Source organism: Giraffa tippelskirchi, chromosome 10, assembly GCF_054371585.1.
Source record: "Giraffa tippelskirchi isolate mGirTip1 chromosome 10, T2T-mGirTip1v1.2.pri, whole genome shotgun sequence".
Classification (NCBI taxonomy): Eukaryota; Metazoa; Chordata; class Mammalia; order Artiodactyla; family Giraffidae; genus Giraffa; species Giraffa tippelskirchi.
In genome coordinates, this window is record NC_137284.1 from 121,585,202 (window position 1) to 121,609,368 (window position 24,167).

Consider the following 24,167-nt stretch of genomic DNA (forward strand, 5'->3'; position numbering starts at 1 on the left):
GGGCTTCTGGAGGGTTCTAACAGTGTCCTAGGGTGAGCCCACAATGCATGCTGGCTCAGATGGCTGAGTACTTTTTTAGGCGGAGTGTGCTGGGGGACCTGGGAGCAGGGCACACTCAGAAATAAGGGTGCATCAGACACAATCTGCAACGATAAGGATGGAGAGACCAGGTGAGAAGGAGGACGGTGGCCAATCACCTGGTGCTGCTGGCAACCACAGGGAGGTGGTTGGGAGGGAGGAGGTCCACCCAAGCCTGCCAGGGAAGAGAGCCGCTTCCCAGGCAGGGCAGAGATGCTGGGGAAGCCTTTTCCTTGGAGGAGACGGCGAAGCAGAAATGACACTATACACAGGCTCAAGGATAACTCAGTTTTTATGGGTCAAGCCAAATGCAATGCAAAGTTGTTCTTGTTATTTTTTTTAACCAAAATAAATAAATCAGATTTGTCCCTGTGACGGGTCAGGGGAGCTGGCCTGTTGGCCTTGTGCTGCCCCTCACTCCTGCCCCTCCTCTCCCTCTCTGACCAGCTTTGGCACAGCAGAGAGAAGAATGCTTCGGAGTCTCCATCGCGTTGAAGGGAAGAGGAAAGGAGGTTGGCTTGGAGGTAAAGGGAGAGCAGGACCAGACGAGCAGCTGGCACACCGGCCCTGAGCGGCACCTCCTGGCCACACCCAGCCCCAGGTGGTGGAGTGTGCACGGCCCCGCACATGGCCGGGACCCTCTGGAGCGGTGGAAGTGGTCGCTGCAGAGAGGACCCTCCCACTCTGAGCCAGGTCAGTCTCGGGCCATCTCCCAGCAGCCGTCCCGCAGCAGTGCCCTTGGTCCACCGCATGGTGAGGGTCCTGCCAGAGCCCACCCACCCCACAAACCCTCAGACAGTGATGGCTCCTGCGAGGGGCTGGGGGCTCAGCTTGGGGAGAGAAGGCCACCCTTGTCCAGGTGCAGGAACCCCTTGCTGGGTGACCAGGTCTGCTGGCACAGGGGGATGCCGCATGAGGCCGGTCCTGTGGGGTGAGTTGGGGGGATGGGGTGGGGGCAGATCTGTCCCTCCAGGACACCTGCAGGGGCTCCCTGTCCTCCTCCCACTCCCCACTGTCTCCATGAAGGCTGCTCAGCTGGACAGAAGTTGTAGAGCCCAGGGGTCATCTGGCTTGGGGGGGCAGCCAAGCACAGGAGGGGGCAACAGCCTAGTTCCTAAGTGAACACGGGGCATGTGTGGTACAGATGGGCAGAGGTGCGGGCAGTGCGGAGGCACGATGCTTTAGTTGGAAGCAAGGGGCAGTCGTGAGGTGCAGGGCGGCCCAAGCAGCCCAGGCAGCATCTACGAGAAGTTCTTGAAGGCGTCCAGGTCGAAGGCTGTGTCCAGGAGGCGCTGAAGCTCTGTGAGGTGGGTCTTCTTGTTGCCGGTAGCTGGAGCTGCTGCTGGGTCCCGGCCAGCATACCTGAAGGTGGCGACAGTGAGCGGTGAGGGCCACCAAGGGGACTGGGGCTCGTCACCCTCCCCGGCCCCAGCTGACTGCCCGCGTCCTTACCACACAGGCTTGGCGCGGCTGATGGTGGTTCGCAGCCTGGGCTTCACATAATCGTAGTAGCCTTGGTTCTTGTGCTCCTCCTGGCACCAGGCCAGCTCAGCGTTGGGGTACTTCTGGACCTCCTGCAGCAGGAGGTCGAAGGGGAAAGGCGACAGCTGAGGGGAGAGAGAGAAGCTACTGTCAGGAGAAGATGCTCAGAGTGATGGGCGAGGCTGGTGTCCCAGAGAGGCTGGTGTCCCCAGCAGGGAGCTCAGTGACCCCTAAAAGACATGTGTACCAGAAACTCTGGGAAAGCTCGAGGGCCCGGACACCTGCACTGGTCTGGGGACCACACACCCTCACCTGCTCGATCCTGGTGATGGCCACCTGCTCCACCATGTCCCGCGCTTTGCGCTCTCGGGTGAGGTCATAGTACACTTTGCCAGTACAGAAGAGAAGTCTCTTGACGTTTCCTGGGTTCTGTGCTGCAGGGCCATCTTCTGGGATCACCCGCTGGAAGTGGGTTCCTACGAGAGAATCCCCATGGCCGGGGGGTTTGCTCAGGACTTGGCTGAGGATGTCGAGGGCCTTCCCTCCGTGAGGTGGGGCTGTACCATGGCTGACACCAGAACACGCGGTTTCTGAGGGTTAGGACGCTGCCCCTCCCACCAGCCTGTGATGTCCTTGAATTAATCCACACTGAGAGTGCCTAACAGGCATGGTAACCTCAAGAGCAAGTGACATCGGTTCATCCTTCAGAACGATCTGCCTCAGACTTGGGGGACAGCTAGGACTAGTAAAGCACCCCATGACCGCTCTGCTCAGACTCCTCCTGAGTTTACAAACACCAAAGCTTTCCACACTGGCAACTGTAGCAAATATTCAGATGCTCATGGCCTGAGAAGGCAATGGCACCCCACTCCAGTACTCTTGCCTGGAAAATCCCATGGACGGAGGAGCCTGGTAGGCTACAGTCCATGGGATGGCTAAGAGTCAGACACGACTGAGTGACTTCACTTTCACTTTTCCCTTTCATGCACTGGAGAAAGAAATGGCAACCCACTCCAGTATTCTTGCCTGGAGAATCCTAGGGACGGCAGAGCCTGGTGAGCTGCCGTCTATGGGGTCGCACAGAGTCGGACACGACTGAAGCGACTTAGCATAGCATAGCATAGCATAGCATGGCCTGAACCATCCCTCTGGGAACAAGGATGACTTCAGAAAGCTGCATTCAAAATGAGGGGTTCACTTAGTGACACATATGTAGCACACGACATGCTCACATTCATGCTACACACACAAATGCTAGGATTAGAAGGAAACTACCTTCACACACAAAAAAAGCCCAGATATGAGACACCCACTGTGAACATCATACTCATTGGTAAAAGGCTGAAAGCATTTTCTCTAAGATCACAAACAAGGCAAGAATGTCTGTTCTCACCACTTCTATTCAACATAACACTGGAATTCTAGCCAGGGCAATTAGGCAAGAAAAAGAAATAAAAGGTATCTAAATTGGAAAGGAATAAGTAAAATCATCCGTTTGTTTTATATGTAGAAACCCCTAAAGATTCCACACACACACACACAAACTTGTTAAAACTAATAAATGAATTCAGCAAAATTACAGGATAGAAAATTAACACTCAGAATTTAGTTCTATTTCTATGAACAATCCAAAAGTTAAAAAAAGAAAAAAATCCTATTTGAAACAGCATCAAACAAATAAAATCACTTAGGAATAAACTTAACCAAGAAAATGAAAAACTTGTACACTGAAAACTACAGAACATTACTGAAAGAAATGAAAGAAGATACCAATAAATGGAAAGTCATTTGTGTTCACGGACTGGGAGACTTAACACTGTCATGACATTAATACGACCAAAGCAATCTACAGATTCAATGCAATCCTTATCAAAATCCCAAGGACATTTTTTTGCAGAAATAAAATCCATCCTAAGATTCATTGTATCCCAAAGGATCCTAAATAGTCAAAACTATCTTGAAAAAGAAAAACAAAGTTGGAGGACTCATGTTTCCCAATTTCAAAACCTATTACAAAGCTACAATATCAGAGTGTGGTATTGGCACAAAGACAGATATACAGACCAATGGAAGAGAACAGAGTTCAGAAATAAAACTTCACGTATACGGTCAGATGATTTTGATGAGAGAACCAATAACATCCAATGGGGAAAGGACAGTCTTTTCAACAAATGGTGCTGGGAAAACTGGATACCCATATGGAAATGAAGCTAGGCCCTTACACCACACAGAAACACTGACTCAAAATGGATTAAAGGCAGACAAAGAGTTGAAATTATAAAACTCAAACACTGAATTTGACCAGGATTTCTTAGATGTGACTCCAGAGGCACAGGCAACATTAGAAAAAAATAGAAAAAGTGGACTTTATGAGAATTAAAAAATTTTGTACATCAGAAGACAACACAGGTGGAAGAAAATAGTTGCAAGTCATATATCTGATAAGGCATCTATATCCAGCAAATGGAGAGAAATCTCACAACTCAACAGCAAAATAAGCAACCCAATTAAAAAATGGGCAAGGACTTATGACATTTCTCCAAAGACAACATACAGATGGCCAGTAAGCACATGAAAAGACACTCAACATCACTAATCATTAGGGAAATGAAAATCAAAGTTGCAATGAGATACTACTTCATGGTCACGAGAATGGCTATTGCAAAACAAGGACAGAAACAGAAAACAGTACTACTGTTGGAAAGCCATGTAGAGAAACTGGAACCTGTGCACTCTTGGGAACCACTATGGAAAACAGTACGTTATGCTACAAGAGTTAGCACACGACCCAGCAATTCTGCTTCTTGGTATACATTCAAAGGAATCGAAAGCAAGGACTTGAAGAAAGATTGGTACACCCATGTTCACAGTAGCATTATTCCCAATGGCTGAAATGTGGAGGCAACCCAAGTGTCCACTGACAGATGAACAAACAAAAAGTGTATATACCATACACATACAGCTTTAGAACACTATTCAGTTTTAAAAAAAGAAGGAAATTCTGACACATGCTACGACATGGATGAATGCTGAGGATATCATAAGCCAGTCACATCAAGACAAATACTGTAAGATTCCACTTATATGCAGTTCCTAGAGGAGTCAAACCTATAGAGACAGAAGGCAGAATGGTGGGCACCAGGGGCTGGGGGAGAAGGGGTGATGGGGGAGTTGTTTTTCTTCAACTAGGGATCAAACCTGTGCCTCGTGCAGTGGAAGTGCTGCAGCTTAACCACTGGACTACCAAGGAAGTCCTGTGAATGTGTTTATTAATGTCACTGAACTGTACACTTAAAAGTGGCTAAGACTGTAAATTTTATATAATGCATATTTCACCATAATAATAATAAACAGGAAAAAAAACCAAAGACAGAATTTATCGTGATAGAAGACTAAAGGGGGCTCCATGGATGGCAGCAAGCGGGGATGTGCAGGGCTGCTGTGTGCTGCCAGCCACCTCTGCCTGCTATCCGGGTGAAATCGCAATGCTGTGGGCCTCACCCTACAGCACTGAGCTGGGTGTCATGCAGCAGGCCCTATCCACCCTGTGCCTTTCCTCTGTCCCTGGCTGCTGTCAGCCCCCAGGAGCAGTGCTCGGGCAGCAGGGCGAACTCTAACCTCGGACTCATTTCACTGCCTCTAAGAGGGTCTTAGGGGTGCACCCAGCAAAGGCTGTCGACCCTGGTGGGATAAGAGACATGTTGTTGGACCAAATGCACACAAGCTCTGATATCCTGGCTGCTGTGTTCAGTGGTCTTTACCCAATAACCAAAAATGTGGCAAGAACCGCAGTGAGACTGACAAGCCCCCTATACAGCAGCAGTTAAGACCCCCTCCAAATGCCCGGCTCCCTCGCACCTACCTGGAAGCATCTCGTCAAAGTTGGACCTGGCCTCGGGGTGCCGCAGCAGGGACTTCGGGGTGAAGATGATTAACTGAAACACAGAAGCACAGGCTCATGACAGACCAGGTTCTGAGTATTCCAGAAGGAGGGCAGCAAGGGGCTGCCCAGGCCCGTCTTCAGAACAGGCCCTCCTGCTGCCCTCCTGGCTCTGTAGTCAGGAGGAGCGCAGGTCTGAGGTGAAGAGGAAACAGGATGATGCTGTTTGCCTCTGGGCTCTCTTCCTCTGCCCCGAGATGCTGGGCTCTGCTCAGCTAGACACCCTCTCTTCCAGGACCCGCCCCAGTCTGCTCAGAACCCTTGGCACCACTACCCTATACCTGGGAAAGACACCTGAGCCTTTCCTGAGCGTCCCTGCCTGTGGCCCGGGCTGCCCTGTTCCATGGGCCTGCCTGGCCTGCACGGTGACTGGCAGCAGCAGGAGGCATTCTCCCTTTGGACCCTTCACACATACTCCCACTCACCCTTCAACACCCTACCCAGGAGCCTGCTTCCTGAGGACCCTCTGATCCTTCGTCCCCTGAGAGGGCTCACCTCTCCTCCAAGCTCAACACACCACCTACAACCACCCGCTCATAAGTCCATCCTCCCATTGGGCTGGGGCCCTGGAGTCCATTAGGCCAGGCCTCTCTGAACAGGGACACCCCCAACTGACCGGCTTCCGGAAGGGCAGGAGAATCTGGCGACGCAGCACATGGAAGAAGTTGCCAGGGGTGGAGCAGTTGACGACAACCCAGTTGCAATCGTACAGCTGATTTATGTCAAAGTTGGCTTCCTTAAGGTCCTGTAGCAAAGAGGGAAAAGGCCAGAGGCCCAGTGGCTCTAAGCACCCTGCTGTGGGAGGCACTGAGGCAGACAGCTTCAGAAGGCCCCGGGTCCCAGCCTCAGGCACCTCAGCTCCCTTGGAGATGCACACACAGGGGACACTGACGAGAGCTCAGCCAGCCAGCCCTAAGCTCTGAATGGAATTCTCCGTCCCACATTTATCCCTGTTTCTGAAAACTACTGCCTGGCCTAGGACAGACACAGGGTCTAGCTAAAACCAATTCAGATTTTCCTTAGAAACTGACTCCCAGTAATTTCCTCTCAACTCTTGAAGTTTCACTAAAATCACCCCAGAGTTCTTTCCTCTAAAATGTTTGCCTGGGGAACTCCCTGGCAGTCCAGTGGTTAGGACTCTGAGCTGTCACTCCCAAGCACGCGGGTTCAATCCCCGGACAGGGAACTAAGATCCTGAAAGCTGCAATAAATAACTTGCCTGAATCAAAACACAGACAGTACTACTCCCAAAAGCTTCTGCTGCAGGAAGCAGCCTGGTACTGTCTTCTATGCTCTGAAGAGGTCTCTCATTTCCAGGACACAAGCAGGCTTGGGCCCACCTATGACTCCTGAGAGGGACAGAGCAGTGGTACCTTCAGAGGTGCCCACAAACGCCCAGGTGGTGGCTACTTACCGGCAGGACATCTGGATCATCATTGCACATCTGCAGGAACCTCTCTGGCCTGGCGGAGGAATGTTCTGGGCCCTGGAACCAGACACACAAGTTACAAATAAGGAGCTTCCCCCATGCTGACAGCTGTATTCAGTACTTCTCTTCCTTAACCAACTTGCTCATTTCTGGTCTGAAAAACACCAAGTTATCGCTTTCCTGCTGATAGTTTAATTCCTTCTCCTCCTGCCTATGGAGTGGAGGGGGAGTTTCCACATCAGGACAGGGCCCAGCACTCCTGGCTCATCATGGCTTCCAAACCGGAGTGTTAAGAAAACCCCTCACAGGGCCTGGGGAAGGAGGTGGGGGGCACAGGGACCACCTGAACCTGAGAGGGCCCCAGCCACACCCCCACTTCTTATCCAGAATAGAGCAGGACCTGCCTCTTGCCTCCAAGGGAGGTGGGGAACACCAGCAGAGCCTGCACCATGCCAGTCTTGGGACCAGGGTCCCAGGCAGGCCCTTCCTAGGTCTGCCAGGGAAAGGGCGGGGGGCTCACCATGCCCTCCATGCCGTGGGGCAGCAGCAGCACGATGCCGTTCTGCCGCACCCACTTGGCTTGTCCCGGGCAGATGAACTGGTCGATGATGCACTGGGCTGTGTTATGGAAGTCACCAAACTGGGCCTCCCAGAGGACCAGGGCGTTAGGACTGGCCATGGCAAAACCCAGCTCAAAGCCTGCAGAGCAGGAGGAAGGTTGGAGACCAGACAGCAGTCAGCTGGTGGGTGGGAAGGGGAGGTGGGGAGGAGGGTGAGAAAGGGAAGGGGTGGTCGGGGAAGCAGTGGGGAGGGGGCGGCGGGGAGGACAGGGAGGAGGGCCTCGCGGGCCCCAGCGCTCACCCAGGACCCCGTACTCGGACAGTGAGCTGTTGCACACGGTGTAGGGGGCCTGGTTGGGCCAGAGGTGGTTCATGGGGATGCAGGTTCTCTTGTCCACGTTCTGGTCGTGCAAGACGTGGTGGCGATGGCTGTGGCAGAATAGCACAGATTAGCAGGCAGGAGCCGGCCCTGCACACGGCTCAGACTAGACCCCATGCACAGCCACTGCTGGGGGCACAGAGCCTGGCTCTTAACAGAAGCACCTAATCAGAGCAGGAATAGGGTGCCTCTGGGCCTGAGACAATGGGATCTAATGACTGCTTCCTGGCAGTGATTTTCTTCTGGAAGACAAACACCAGAGCCCTTCTTTTGCGTCTCCTCCGCTCTGAAGGGCCCACAAGAACACCAAGGCCATTACCTAAAAGTGCCCCGCTCCACATCCTGGCCGCTCAGCCGGATATGGATGCCCTCCTTCAGTAGGGAGCCAAAAGCCATGTACTCCGCCAGAGCCCAGTCCACAGTCCTGTTCTTCACCAGCTCCCCACGGGTCTTCAGGATCCGGCTCAGTCCTGCAGAGACAGACGGTGTTCCCCAGCCGCCCCGAACACCCTTTTAGGACAAGAGCTCCCTGTGGCCCCAGCTTCTGGGGTCCAGAGTTGCCAGAAGAGTGGCGTCCAGACCAGGGAGGCTGTGACATCCCATCCCTTCATCCACTGCTCTGCTGGCTGAGGACCACACCGGGGCAGGTGTGAGGCGACAGGGCTACCCTCATCCAACCACCCTTGCTTGGTCTTGAACGAGGCAGGAACCTGAGCCAGGTTGGGGACCAGTCTCAGGCCAGAGGGGAGTCGGCACTACTTCGAAGGCCCGGGCAGTGGCAGGGGGGGGTGCCCTTACCTCCGTGAATGGTGAAATCCTCCACAGGCACAGAGCTGGCCACGTTCCCAATGTGTGTGAGAATGTCCTCCGTCAGGCCCGTGGAGGGGCAAGTCATGCTCCTCGGCTGCCCGTCCAGGGTGAAGAAGCCTGGGACAGAAAGGGCAGGCTGACATAAGGAACCGTGGACATGTGAAATGCTGCTGAGAGGTGGCCGAGATCTTCCCTTGAGAGTGGCAGTCGGGGGTCTGATGCTGGGACCCATGGGGTGTGGGTGGAAGGGGTTCACCAGTGGCATGCCTCACTCACCAGGCCAGGGGGAGTCCAGCCAGTGCTTGATGTGCAAGATCTTTTCGTCCTTGGACCTGGTGAAGGCCTCCTCACAGATCTTGTCATACTTGGAGATCTCCTCCTAGAGGATCGGGCACAGCGCAGCCATCAGGGCCGCTCTGCACAGGGCATGCTGGGCATCCAGCCAGCACACACCGAGCCAGCGCAGACCAGCACTTTTCCCGTGCAGAGTCCCTCAGACCCCACGGACCCCCGGGTTCTCCTCCCAACACGCATCACCTCTGGGAGATCTGTGGGAAGGCTAGTACAGTGTTTCCATCCCAGTGGCTTCTTTTCCACTGCGGGCTATGGGTCCTGCTCACCCTCCCTCTAGTCTTGCTGATGAACTGGTCTAGTTCTCGGGCTCCGAGCACAGCCCCAGGAGGACTGAACCTGAGTGCCATCTTGGCACCTGCCCCCGATCCCAGCACCCCCCTCATTCACAGGCCCCTGATTCTGCTTGCTCATGACCTGCACTGCTCTCTCTGTCACCCTGCATGGGGCTTCCCTCTCATGACCAGCCAGAGAGACCAGCTCGCAGCTGGGTCCCTCACCACCCTCTCACCCCCTCACCCCTCTGCACTGGGCTCCGTGGGCCTCAGAAGCCAAGGTGAAGTCCTCTCAGGACCCACCTCCCTCATGGAACTAACTCCTCAGTAGCCTGGACCTTCCAGGTTATGTGCTGAAATGCTGTAGTTGTAAATATTTCACATGTTCTCACTTGGATCCTAAGTGCTCTGCAAAAGTGAGCACTGGTCCTGTGGCGGGTCTTCTCCATCCCTCCTTGGCTCTGGAAAGGCCCACCAGGACAGAGCCAGGGACGTACCTCGTACTCAGGCTGGTTGACCACGCCCTGTGACACCAGCAACTCTGCGTACTTCTGCAGCACGGGCTTCTGTTTGCGGATCTGCTTGTACATCAGCGGCTGGGTGAACATGGGCTCATCCATCTCGTTGTGGCCGTTGCGCCGGTAACATACCTGGGCATGCCGGGAGACCTCAGCATCAGGGTCCATGTCAGTCGGGACCCAGGACCTATGAGGACCTGTCCCATTTCTCCTAGTTGACACCTCAGTTGACCTCCTCTAGAATTAGCATCCTATCTCTCCTTCACACACTAGAATTGCTTTGACTGTCCCCAGAGATGAAACAAGAGTGACCTGGGACTATCTTGGGACAGGACCCCAACTGCCTTCTTGCCCAGGTTGAGTCACCCAAACCAAAGACACAGGAGCTCTCGGGAGGGGAAGGGAGGTGTCCCCTGGCCCTAGGGAGCCCTAACCCCTGTCTCCAGGACACAGGCTAAGGTCACTCACCAGGTCCACCACCACATCCTTGTGGAAGGTGCTCCTCCACTCGGCTGCAACTTTGCACACATACATGACTGCCTCTGGGTCATCCGAGTTCACGTGGAAGATAGGGGCATTCACCACTCGGGCCACATCAGTGGGGTAGGGCGAGGAGCGGGCCATGCGCGGGTCTGTGGTGAAGCCGATCTGCAAGGGACAAGCAGCTTGGCCGGGGGCTTGGGAACACTGCTAAGCATTAGCGGGACAGAAGTAGGGTGGGCCAGGGCAAGCCTACCCCCAGGCCGATGGCACAGTGGGGACAGGGCTGGAGCGAGAGTGGGTATGTCTAAGGGTGAGGGCGGGGCTAATGGCAGGCAGGGCAGAGCCGAAGGCCACCTGCTAGAGGTCACTTGGCTGCATGTGGCCTACTCTGAGACAGTCACTAAAGCGCTATTTAAAAAAAAAAATTTTTTTTTCTCCCTATTCTGGTAACAAAATTCATACATGTTGAACAGAGTTGGGAAGAGAGTATAAAAATTAAAATCATCTATAGTCTACTGTGTCAGTGTAAATATCTTGATGCTTTCCTTTCTAGATGATTTTCCTTGCACGCATACGCACGCTAATATAAATATAAAATTTCAGATCCTATTATTTCTACAACTTTGAACTCTGTTCACTAACACAAGTATTTTTTCTTTGAAAAGAAAATTTAAAGGTCTCATCACTTAGATACATTAAAACTTAATCATATATTTGTAATTTTATAATCTGCATTTAAAATTTATTTTCATGAACTACTTTAAACATCCAGAAAGTATGATACTACATGGCCCTGAAAGCAGCGGACATAGTTTCCCCATGTTGCTATATGTATTCCACATGTCCATAAACAATATATAGATATCTTCTTAGGTTTGTTGTTGCTGTTTAGTTGCTAAGTCGTGTCCAACTCTTTGCAACTCCAGGGACTGTGGCCCACCAGGCTCCTCTGTCCATGGAATTCTCTAGGCAAAAATAATAGCAGTGGGTGCCATTTCCTTCTCAGGGGATCTTCCTGACCCAGGACTGTAACTCGAGTCTCCTGCACTGCAGGTGGATTCTTTACCACTGAGTCACCAGGGAAGCCCCTTCTTAGGCTTACTGATTATTAAAATTAAAAAGGCTTACTGGTATCATTTCAGGCTCATGAAAAAGTTGGAAGCTACAGAGAACTCCCAGATTCTTTATTCAGATTCAACAACGGTTCCCATTTTGCCCCTTTTATTATTCATGCTCTTTCCGTTACACACACGCACTCACACACACGCATTTTTTGTGAACCATTTTCAGGTAAGTTGAAGACTAAAAGACCATCCCTAGTGCTTAAAACATGGACATTACCTTACCAGCCATAGTGCAGTTCTCGGTTCAAGCAGTTTAATATTATAGAATATTGTTATAAGACCCCTCAGTATACACATTTCATCAATAGTCCTAATGATATCCAGTCTTTCCTGCCTCAGCCCAGCACCCAATCCAGCACTTCATTGTGCATTAGTTGCCACCTCTCTGTGGTCTCCCTTAATCTGGAAGCCTCCTTACTTTTTTTGGTTTTCATAACATTAACATTTTGGAAGAGTATTTCCATGTCTTTTAAACTACAGAGATATACATTCTATGTACCTTATATATGGTAGCATACTCTATATGGTGTACGGATTCTTTGCAACTTGCTTTCTGTTCAAATTTACATTCATGGTTCATCCAGGTTGAAACATGGACCTCTACTTTCCTAGCAGAGCTTGGTGAAATCTAAGTACTAAATGGTACCACAGTTCATTTATCCATTCACCTGTTGGTGGATGTTTTTTCCAACTTATGAATAATACACTGTTACTGTACACATTCCTATACAGGTTTTTTCCAGCAAATACTTGAGTTACCTGCAGTCCTCCTAGGAAGGGAAAACTAAACTACAGGGTCTGAGCTCTACACTCGAACACCCCCAAGCGCTCTCCAAAGTGGCTGGGCCACACACCCTTCCCCAGCAGCAAGGGTGCCCTGCATTTTCACTCACCATACTGTGACTTGTTTCACCAGCATATTTTAATGATTATATAATACTGTTTCGAAAAAGCAAGAGAGTTCCAGAAAAACATCTATTTCTGCTTTATTGACTATGCCAAAGCCTTTGACTGTGTGGATCACAATAAACTGTGGAAAATTCTGAAAGAGATGGGAATGCCAGACCACCTGACTTGTCTCTTGAGAAACCTGTATGCAGGTCAGGAAGCAACAGTTAGAACTGGACATGGAACAACAGACTGGTTCCAAATAGGGAAAGGAGTATGTCAAGGCTGTATATTGTCACCCTGCTTGTTTAACTTCTACGCAGAGTACATCATGAGAAACGCTGGGCTGGAAGAAACACAAGCTGGAATCAAGATTGCGGGTAGAAATACCAATAACCTCAGATATGCAGATGACACCACCCTTACGGCAGAAAGCAAAGAACTAAAGAGCCTCTTGATGAAAGTGAAAGAGGAGAGTGAGAAAGTTGGCTTAAAGCTCAACATTCAGAAAACTAAGATCATGGCATCTGGTCCCATCACTTCATGGGAAATAGATGGGGAAACAGTGGAAACAGTGGCAGACTTTATTTTTGGGGGCTCCCAAATCACTGCAGATGGTGATTGCAGCCATGAAATTAAAAGATGCTTACTCCTTGGAAGGAAGGTTATGACCAACCTAGATAGCATATTTAAAAGCCAGAGACATTACTTTGCCAACAAAGGTTCGTCTAGTCAAGGCTATGGTTTTTCCAATGGTCATGTATGGATGTGAGAGTTGGACAGTGAAGAAAGCTGAGCGCCAAAGAATTGCTGCTTTTGAACTGTGGTGTTGAAGACTCTTGAGAGTCCCTTGGACTGCAAGGAGATCCAACCAGTCCATCCTAAAGGAGATCAGTCCTGGGTGTTCATTGGAAGGACTGATGGTGAAGCTGAAACTCCAATACTTTGGCCACCTCATGCAAAGAGTTGACTCATTGGAAAAGACCCTAATGCTGGGAAGGATTGGGGGCAGGAGGAGAAGGGGACGACAGAGGATGAGATGGCTGGATGGCATCACCGACTCGATGGGCATGGGTTTGGGTAGACTCCGGGAGTTGGTGATGGACAGGGAGGCCTGGCATGCTGCAATTCATGGGGTCGCAAAGAGTCGGACACGACTGAGCAACTGAACTGAACTGAACTTAATACTGTTTCCTACAGTTTTGTCAAAATTTATACAAAGACTTGTTGGTTTTGATAAACATTCTTAATACAAAAATAGTTTGCATTTGATGGCTTCCTTAGGAGAAAAATGTAGAAGGGGAAATCCTAGGTGTGTTCTTAGAGAAACGAGAGCGTCAGCCAAGCAGGCCTCTCTTTTCCTGCTACAGATCTTAACTGACCCCACATCATGACAGATGGTACCAAAAACAGCAGAAAGACCGAAAAAAACATTGTAAAACTGTAGGTTTTTACAGAAGTCTGAGAGTTCTTTATTTATGATGAATTGCTTTTACATAAACTCCTTTATCACACTGACTAAAGAAAAGATTAGAACTAGTCAGACACTGATGAGAACATTAAAAAATGATGTACCAGTGAGAATTCTGATGAACACATACAGAGACTGTGCACAATCCCATGGTCTATCTGGGACTCCCCACAGGGAGATGTGGGTGGGCACCAGGCATCATAACATGCACGTTACAGCTAGAACCTCACAGAAAGTGAACTGCTTTGAAGTTTTGAGATCTCAGTCCCCCAGACCCTCTCCCCAATATCTGCCACTGTTACTGACTTCTGTATCTTTAAGCACATATGGTGGGTATACATGCACCCACTGACACACTCACTCACACACACACACACAGAAAGAGCTCTACTCTACATTCTGCTCTACTTCTTTTCCCCCATTTAATGCATCTTACAGATGATTTCAACAATATATACAGATCCATTCTTTCACACGGCTTTATTACACTGTGGTTGCTGTTAACTTACATTAGTGCTTATTTATGCAAGCGTGCTAAGTCACTTCAGTCATGTCTGACTCTTTGCGACCCCATGGACTGTGGCCCACCAAGCTCCTCTGTCTATGGGATTCTCCAGGTAGTAATACTGGAGTGGGTTGCCATACCCTCCTCCAGGGGATCTTCCTGACCCAAGGATGGAACCTGTGTCTCTTATGTCTCCTGCAATGGCAGGTGGGTTCATTATCACTAGCGCCACCAGGCTCTATCCTAAACACTCTATGTATATGTATATTGATTTATATGTATTAATTCATTAAAGCTTTGTTAACATATGTATAGATCTATCATAAATTACTCACCAGCTTCCTACTGATGCAGTGGTACAAGTTTTGGTTTCCAGTCTTGCTGCAGCAGTGACAGCTTCCCCACAATGCCCCTCCATATGATTATTTATTTTAGCTTTATATATTTATGTCTTTCTTCCAGTTTCATTAAGATATAAATTGTGCAGCAGTGATACACACACACACACACAGACAGACACACACACACATACATATTATGACTGAACTGTATGGCTTAGTTCCCTGGATCTTAGTTCCCCAACCAGGGACTGAACTCGTGCCCCCCTGGAGTGGAAGCATGGGGTCTCAACCACTGGGCTGCCAGGGAAATCCCCTAAACAAAATTTTAAAAGTCTTTGGCACTTCTCCTGCCTGCCAGGATCCATAAGAGATTATCAAGTAGATTCTGCCATCAGAATATATAATCCAAAAAAAAAAAAATCTCCTGGGATGAATTCGTCTGACTCTGGAGACTACGTATAGAAAAACTTTTCTCTTAAAAACAAAAACCAAAACCAAAACCTCCCTGTGTCTTGGGCTTCCAATCCCTTTCAATGATCTTTGCTGTACTCTTTCCAGACTGAAGACCATGCTGCTGGCAACTCAGCTCCTACCCAACAAGCACTAAAGACTATCTGTGCTTGGTCATCTGTATAAAACACAGTTCAGTGATGCACTGTTTTTTAGACATTTCTCTTTCTTTGGCGTTTTTCTAATACTGTTTTTTAAAAGAAGCAATTCAAGTATCAACTCTCAAGCAAGCTATTCAACTCTCTGCTCAATTTTCTTCTGTGTAAAATGGGAATGATAGCACCCACCACATGGGTAAGACAGGGATCATGCTTTAAGTTAGAGGCTGTGAAGTCACTAATTTAGTGTCTGGCACACAGCAGGCACTCAATAAGCAGTAGCTGTTATATTGTGTGTTACATTCATCCTCAATGCTTCTCGTCTTGTTTGTGTTTGACATTGTACATTTTAAGTTCTTAGGCATTCACTATGTACTGACTACCACATTTACTTTCATGTTTAAATCTTTCCTTCTTCCTCTCTATTTCTTGCTGGGACAGTTGCAACTGTTTGTCTTCCTCTAACTCATTCCACATGTATCAACAAACCATCTTCACAAATCAAACTGTCTCATCACTTCCTTGCTTCGGTCCTCCGAGGACCTCTCAACACATCTGGAGTAAGACCCTCTTTCTTGGGGGCCATGTGGAAGCAGCTAATGGCTGCTTTCTCTCAAAAAAAACTCTCAAACCTTAGATGTGACAGCCTCATCACCTCCCTTGGACAGAAGGGATCCTTCCCTGACTTGCTCTGCTGCCCCCTAACATTTGCCTACCTGACCTTGCATTTCCACCTAAAGGTCAAATCCTCAGAGAAACATCTGCAGGCTAACCCAATACCTGGTAGGCCCCTTGCCCCCCTCACCTAGAACTATAAGCTCCATAATGACAGGGAACGTGCCCTTTCTCTGCCTGTTACCTGACACAGTGCCAATACTTAAAGGTACTCAAATATCTGTTATAGTGAAAGTTCACACAAGTTGGTGAGATGAACTCTTGCATGCATGGCACAGGAAATAACAGATATAACCATAATATGTTTTAGAGTTGGGCAGAGATATTTACTTATAAGAATGTTCAACAAGCGTTATTTAAAACTGTGAAAAATGAGAATCTTAGTTAAAAGTCTAACAACACAGCAATATGTTTTATGAAACAACCTATAATGTATATTGTCATCAAAATTAATATTTTAAGAATATATAATGACATGAGAAAACACTGTGGTAAGGAGTGGATGTAAAACTGTGTATATAGAAGCCCAGTTTCTTAAGAAAGAAAAGCCATCTAAATGCTTGTGGGTCTAGAAGAAAATATTCTAAAATAATATCACGCTCTTAAAACAGCATAATTAAAATCTCTCTACTTTAAAGAAAGTATCCTGTTTGTCCAAGTTTATTAATCAGAAAACAACAAATGTACTAAATGATAAGAACATGCCCCTCTAAGTAAGACTGATGTGAGCACAGAAGCCTCAGGACACAGTCTAATTGCTGCTGTGGCCTCCTTAGCCTTCTCTGCTGCAAAGACCCCAGAGCCACCCAGGTTACCTGGTTGTTGACGACCACGTGGACAGTGCCATGAGTTGTGTAAGATGGCAGGTCACTCAGGTGGAAGGTCTCGTAAACGATGCCCTGGCCAGCAAATGCAGCATCCCCATGCAGAAGGATGGACATGACCTACAGATCAGGCAAAGGAGAACCCAAATCTGACGTGGTCCTGGCCACCATGTCCACAAGGCACGTAGGAGAGTACGTCCTGATTCACTTTTCAAAAAATGATGTAGTATTTATTTATTTTTGGCTGTGCTGCGTCATTGCTGCTGTGTGGGCTTTTCTCTAGTTGCAGAGAGTGGGGGTTACTTTCTAGTTGTGTTGTATGGGCTTTTCACTGCGATGGCTTCTCTTGTTGCGAAGCACAGACTCTGTGGCACAAGGGCTCAGCAGTCGTGGCTCCTGGGCTCTAGAGCATAGCTCAATAGTTGTGGCACACAGGCTTAAATGCTCTGCAGCATCTGGGATATTCCCGGCCCAGGGATCGAACCCATGTCTCCTGCACTGCAAGTGGGTTCTTTACCACTGAGCCACCAGGGAAGCCCCAAAATGATGTATTTTGAGATCATTTCAAACTTAGACCCCCAGGCCCCTCCCAGACCCCTCCCCTGTGTCCCACCATGTGTTCCAGGTGGTGTGCTCCATGTCTGCACACCTGCCACCCCACCACCATCTGCTGCAGAGCCAATGCCCACCGCCCCTGAACCCACCACACAGGACCCTTTCATAAGGAAAGCAATGCTGGCCCAGAGCCCATCCTCCCCAGATCCCGTGCAGAAGTGCTCTCAGGGCCACGCCTCTTCAGCTTCTCCGACCTGGAGCAGCCCCTTGTCTCTCCTGTCTCCACATTCTGGACAGGCCTTGGGCTCCAACAGTCCTTTGTGAACAGACTCAGGAACGGTGCATGCCACACCTGGGCCACCCGAGGTGGCCTGCACCATGTGAATGCGGACAGGTAGTTGTCCAGGTTTCTCCCTTTAAACTCACCATTTCTCCTTGGTAAGGAGCACAGTGAGGAGAACCTTTACATCCTGCTCCTCACCACACCCCCACCCACCCAGCAGCCTCCACGGCACCTCCCGGATGCTGCCAGGTGTCACCCCTACCTTTATGCACTCGTGTTACATAACAGCGTTCTCTCCTCGACTTTTATTTGTATTAATATGTGCTCACAGATTCCTGTTGTATTCAATGGGCTATAATGACTAATATCAGTAGTTACTTTGACACTCACATTGTCCCGGACTTGGCGTGGGAGCCCCATGCCGTCTGAACAGGCCTTGGGGTTCACGGGCGGCGGAGGGGGCTCCCTGCTTTCTGGCGCAAGAGCTCTTAGGCTCCTGCCCAGCCCTGGAATCGGACATTTCTCTAAGGAGCCTGGTTCCTTCAGTGGAGGGTCGCATTTAAGACTATTTGTGTGTTCATTACTACTAGAACATCATCACTTCTAGGCTCTTTCAGCCCAGAGCCAAAAAATGGATACTAAGTTCACGTACAGAGATTTCTAGATTTATACACTATATAACTACAACACCTCCAATTCCAATCCTTTTTCTGTGCCTTCCTCCTTCCACATTTATAAACACCTCCTGCACCGTGAGACACCATTCCCACTGTCCTCAATACATTACCTGCTGGCTTGGTACCCCCATGTCCCTGCCACCCCTATTCGTTGATGCCCTCTTGCCATGTGTCCTCAGCTCCTGTCACCTCCCTGGTCTTCACGCCAGGAAAGGAAGGTCCATGCACTCTTCAGAGACAAAAATCTAGATTCTTTTTGTAGCAGACCTTATGTGTCCTGCCACGGTGGATGCAGGAGTGCTCTCTAGGACAGGTAGAAATAGACACAAGTGTTGGGTTTGTACAGGGACCGCCTTGAGGAGGGAAGCTTTGCCAGGTCCCAAACAACAGGGGGACACCGCGCCTCTCCTTGATCACCAGGATGCAAGTCTCTTCTCTGCAGAGCCTTCTCTATACAACCTCGGCCTCCTGCCTTTGGGCACTTCAGGCTAGCCTCCCCTCTCCTCCCTCTATTTCTCTTGATCTTCTGGTGAAGCTGTACTGGGCCACTTGCCAGGCTACTTCCCATCCCTGTAGTCTCCAGTGTGCCACCGGCTGCTGAAATCATACTCCTACCTACTCCTGCTAGGAGTAGGTTTCTGCCTGTAGCACTGGGGAGCTGTTTTCCCACATGAACGTCCCAAGGGCCAACCCTGAGCCCAGCTGGGTCAGGCTCAATCTTGCACCAGAACAACCTTGGCTACATTTATAGAAATTACATATTTTTTTTCTGAAACACTGAAGGTTATGTAACAAATACTCCAGCTTCCTGGATTCTGGGTTTAACAGAAATCAGATAATCGCCTAGAGGTTTGGGATGAGTAGCAAGGACGGCAAGTGTGGAGGACTGGTGAGGTCTGACCCGTCCACTGAGCAGGGTAAGGATGGGCTCAGAGAGAGGGGTAAGGCTGGAGGCCTGTGGGCACGGGCCATTCACACTGGGAAGGGCACACCCATGGACCGGGCACTCCCTCAGACAAGCACCTGGCAACCACATGGGGCTAACCAGCCTCTCCTGGCCTCACAGGATTGATTGCTGCGGTCATCTGGAGCATGTTAGATATCCTCCATCACTTTTCTCTAGTTATTTCATTACTTTTCAGGGTGTTTCCAGCATTCTGAGCAAGCGATACCTGAATGGCTGTGTCTATAATTTATGAATGTGAATATCACATAACGTTTTCTACAATCTTGTCCACCCCCCGGCCACAAATGCCCGGGCAAGTGTCCTAGCCACGGACAGCAGAAATGCTGGAGGTACCAGTCACTGAGGTTGCTCTCCTCCCATCCCTCCCCTGCCACAGTGTCACTGGTGGCCTCGGGGGCTGCACAGGAAGCCACTTTCTGCCTGTTTGGAGTTTCTGTGGCACTGTCCAGGCTCCTAAGCCCAGGGAAGTAACTCTCATGTCCCAACATCCTCCCCATGGGCTATACTCTTTCTCTGTGGTGCAGGAATCACTTCCTATTCCCAATGCCACCTCCGGCTGGGACTCCATTACCCTCAAACCATCCAAACACAGTATGAATAGGGTTACAGTGTCTTGAATAAAGAACCTACTAAACTAATAATTGGCTCCACCTCTAAAAAGTCTGAGTCTCACCAGGGCATCCTTCGGCCAGGCTGCCTCCCACCCACTTCCTCCCTGCTCTGCCCATAGCACCTCCCCCACCTGCCACCATCTTTGTCCATCTTTCATCTCCAAGGAACATTCTTTTCTTCCCATCTACTTAAGTCCTGCTGTTTCTTTAATTAAATATGACAACTATCTGCTCTATCAATGAGAAGATTTGACTGCCTTTCATTCCACTTCCTTCCATACCCATGTATCTCTCTTCTGAAGTTCTTTACCAGTTAACCTGCAGCTTTACATCACAATGTGTATGTTCTATCAGCTTTCTCACATGTGACCCTGTTTCTAGGAAGAATGGATGCTTGAGAGCACGGTGGTGAGGCTGACTTCAAACACACCCCAGAATGCTCACACAGACACTACAAAAAGTTGATTTTCCTGACTGCTTGGCTTTGAGGTTGTCATTAGTAAGAACAATATAATTTGTAAAAGACAGACTTATACTTTGAGATCAAACAAGGACAAACAGTTACAATCCATTGAGGATTTCTATATAGCAGGAGGCTGGCTAATCAACATTAAGCATTTACTATCACATATCTGGAAAATGCTGGTACTAGGGCCATCCAGACCTCGAGCTATTCTCCACCTCTGTACTAGGACAATCCGGACCTCGAGCTGTTCTCCATCTCTGTACTAAGGCCATCTGGACCTCAAGCTGTTCTCCATCTCTAAACGGTGCCACCCTAATACTGACTGGGCCATCTTTCCTCCTATCTGTCAGCTTCACAATTCCTCCTTTAGGCTCACCCATACCTCTTCCATAAGACCCTCTCCTCTTATTCAGTGACAAAACCTCTTTGACCATCATGATTATTTTGCAAGACTAGCTTCTCCACTGATGTGGTGACAACGAAAGCAAACTACTCCCCACCTAGCCCTGGGAGGGGCTAACTTGGGAGGAAGCATATCTGTAACTGGGACTGGTTTACTACTGCTACTCTTTGGAAGTCCACTCAGAACATTTTGTTTGATTCCAGAAACGTGAGGTCTGGGGCATGCCTGTGGCTGTTGAGCCTGTCCTGGACTGTCTGGCCTCCTGGACTGTCTGGCCTCAAGACTGCCCCCGGCCAGCCCATGTGGTCTCACCTTCTTCCCCTCGGTGTCCCCGCAGTAAAACTGCTCAGCTTTGGTCTTGCCCATCACCACGGGATCGGCAGCCTCCAGGTGGGAAGGGTTCGCCACCAGCGACAGGGTGATGTTCCTGTCAGTCACACGGTTGATCCGCCGGTGATACATGCCTAGGTGGTACTTCACATCTCCAGAACCCTGCCAGCACAAACAGTGAGGCTTTTACCTAGGCAGAGAGACGCTTGCTCTCTGTGACAGCCCTGTCCTGTGTTATTTCTACACCCATAACTCTCATTCCTAGAAGGATGGAAAGGCTTTTTCCAGAATGGCTTCACCCAGGGTACAAGGAGGAGGTCCCTCAACTAGAGGGCCACATCCCCACCCCCGGCGGGGAGAACTGTGGGGGCTGCCAGGCCTCTCATCTCTCTTTTCTCTAGGAGGTCAGCCACTGGCCACTTCCTGTTTTTGTGAGTGGTATAGAGGATCCCAGACCCCATAAGTCCTTCTGGAGAAATAAATGAAGCCAGGGTCTGGTGTGGGTTGGAGCTACGTTAGTTTCTAAAAGAAATCAGGTGTCTCACCTCATCAGCTGCCTCCAGCTTTGAGTCGAACTGACAGAAAATCTGCTCCAGCTCCTTCCTGATGACGTTTGCAAGCACATTCAGCCTCCCCCTAGACACACAGGAGTGAGCAGGGCCTGAGCTGGGCCCTGGGCAGCAGACAATGCTGTTTTACCCCCTTACTCCCGTGAGGGACAGGCAGTGCCTCAGTCTGCAGCCCAAGAGGAGCTGAGCCCAGAGCTGATGGGGGACACTTGGCCTCTGCTTGCCTGGCATCCAAGGCCGTGATGAGGTAGGAGGAAGAAAAGCAGAAGATAGAGAGTGCTGCCAGCCTGCAGTGAACGCTCCATCCTCGGCCTCCTCTGCCTCCTCAGCTGAGGTCTCTGCTTCGTGTCACCAAGCCACCTACCCTCTAGGTTAACCTCCCTCCCCTGTGATCCCAACATGGTCATGAGGCCAAGATGTCTGTCTACAACCACCTATGGCCTCGAGTGTGACACTGACTGCCCAGTGAGGGGTTGCTGTGACGATGGTCATCTGGGGGCAGGGATTAGGGTTACTGTATACCAGGCTTGCCCAGTGCCCCGCCTCTGTGCTCCGGACGCTCACAGAGTGGCCAGGTACCTGTGTGGCATCCCCATGATCACGTAGTCCACTCCATTCTCACTGGACTTGTCAATGATGGTCTTGAGGGCAGGAATCAGTACCTCGCAGCCTTCCAGACCAAAGCGCTTCTCAGATGACCACTTCCGCTGCAGGAACTCCTCAAACCTGGACAGAAACTAAGCCACCCTGAAGAGGCATGTCAGCAGGGACAACCTTGCTCTCAGACAGCTGTGGCCACGCCCCAAAACCACCCAACCCCATCAACAGACTGCACCACTCAGACGGGGCCAGTGCAGCCCTGTACCTGGTGGAGCGCACGAGCCGGGCCAGCAGGGTTCGCTTCTCCTCGTTGGTGAACTGCATGACCCCGGGTGTCTCGAATTTCTGCCGGATCCACTGGCACTGCTCCAGGTCATTGATGAACATGAATTCTACCCCAATGTGCTGGCAGTAGGCCATCTATATTTAATGCACACACACACAAACACACAATCAAGGGGATGTTCACCCAGGTATGTTTACTGCCCACTTAGCCAGAAGGTTGGGAGGAACAGGTGGCCTCCACTTCAGATGCAGCAGAGCTAGCTGTGACCTGGGGCACCAGGCCTGGGCCCGGGACCTCCTCTCTGAACTTGGCCATGAAATGCTTCCTCCACGTAGCATGGAGCCTAGCGGGCAGGGAAGGGAGAGTGAGAACCCCTGGGTCAAGGTATGCTCCTTTCATGGGGGGAGGAGAGAATCACCAGCCTGGGGACAAGGAAGCTGCTGGGAAAGGCAGCTTCTCTGACCTCAAGGTCAGACTGTGCCCAGCACTGTGAGAAAAAAAGGCCCTGTGCTGCTGGTGGATATCATAGCTCAAAGGCCACTTAACTGTAGGCGGGCTTTCAAATTCTACATCCTTCTTTTAACAATTGACTCCTCTTGGGGATATCAGGCTCTACAGAAGCATGACTGCACATATACAAAAGAAAGCGTCCTGAACAGAGCAGGCACTTCGTGACACCACTCACATGTCACAGCTGGGAAGGAGGCCGTGCATCCTGTTGAAAGCCTAGGGTGACCTGGGCAGTATGCATGCCAGAAAATCAGAGTGAGAAAAAATAGGAAAGGCACGGGAGAGCCGAGTGTCAGAGAGGCAGCCCTCTGGGAACCCCTCATGGGGACTGTGCTGAGCAGTCTCTGGCAGGGCACTGCGCTGAACTGGGGGCCCTCTCTCGTCTCTCCTGACACTGACCAGACAGAGGCGTCTGCTGGGGAGCCATCTGGAGGGGCCCACACAGCCTTCCTGAGCCAAGTGATCAGTATTTCTCTCCCCCATCACCTGTCCTGGGGTCAGAATGAGGGGCCAACAGCAAACCCCAATCAGTGTTGGAATTAAAGAAGATATGCCCTGATGTGACACTAAGTCTTAATTAATTAATATTTTGGCCATGCCACACAGCTTGTGGTATCTCAGTCCTCCAACCAGGGATCAAACTGTGGCCACAGTAGTGACAGTGCTGAAGCCTAACCACTAAGCCACCAGGAAACTCCCAACAGTAAGTTTTAGGGCCCACAAATGCCCTTACATGCCTTTGCAGAAGCCATGCTGACCAAGCGTGCTGGGTTCTGCTTGGTGGTTCTGTCTGTGATCCTCTTTGGTTTTCACAGCTAACATGGAAACTGGCTGGCATGTTGTAGGGCAAAGATGCGCCTGGCATCCCAGTGGTGGGCCCAGACCTGACACCAGGTCCCTGCTCTCTTACTCCCGCCTTCTAGAGCAGGGGTGAGCACCTCTGCACATTAGCTCTGTGATAATGAAACAAAGGGACATTTGCCTGAACTCAAATAAAGGCCAACCACAACACTCTCGCTATCACCCTAGCCAAGAAATGAAAAGAAGAAATGGAGCTGGGAAAGACCTTGATGTTTAAGGTACTTTCACTAACCCCAAATCCTATTTCCCTGATGATACTTCACATGATAAACCGCGAACTTCTAAACTGGATGTACAAGAAGCCCAGG

General features: G+C 50.0%; 1 protein-coding gene across 12 annotated transcripts in view; it reads right to left on the reverse strand.

Moving 5' to 3' along the window:
- Positions 1–352: 352 nt before the first annotated feature.
- OGDH (oxoglutarate dehydrogenase) overlaps positions 353–24,167 on the reverse strand; it is a 68,136-nt gene continuing 44,321 nt past the window's right edge. For 10 of the 12 annotated variants that reach the window (XM_081535239.1, XM_081535236.1, XM_081535243.1 and 7 more), the window contains 18 exons: positions 22,468–22,622; positions 22,182–22,328; positions 21,579–21,669; positions 21,016–21,195; positions 16,733–16,861; positions 10,291–10,470; positions 9,802–9,954; positions 8,955–9,057; positions 8,667–8,795; positions 8,188–8,338; positions 7,791–7,918; positions 7,450–7,628; positions 6,915–6,986; positions 6,117–6,245; positions 5,423–5,495; positions 1,873–2,036; positions 1,531–1,685; positions 353–1,440 (listed from right to left, as the gene is read on the reverse strand). In XM_081535239.1, coding sequence (XP_081391365.1) covers positions 1,320–1,440; positions 1,531–1,685; positions 1,873–2,036; positions 5,423–5,495; positions 6,117–6,245; positions 6,915–6,986; positions 7,450–7,628; positions 7,791–7,918; positions 8,188–8,338; positions 8,667–8,795; positions 8,955–9,057; positions 9,802–9,954; positions 10,291–10,470; positions 16,733–16,861; positions 21,016–21,195; positions 21,579–21,669; positions 22,182–22,328; positions 22,468–22,622 — 2,439 coding nt within the window. In that variant the 3' untranslated portion in view covers positions 353–1,319. The remainder of the gene's footprint in view (positions 1,441–1,530; positions 1,686–1,872; positions 2,037–5,422; positions 5,496–6,116; positions 6,246–6,914; positions 6,987–7,449; positions 7,629–7,790; positions 7,919–8,187; positions 8,339–8,666; positions 8,796–8,954; positions 9,058–9,801; positions 9,955–10,290; positions 10,471–16,732; positions 16,862–21,015; positions 21,196–21,578; positions 21,670–22,181; positions 22,329–22,467; positions 22,623–24,167) is intronic. The other 2 variants (XM_081535247.1, XM_081535244.1) reach the window with 1 other exon arrangement.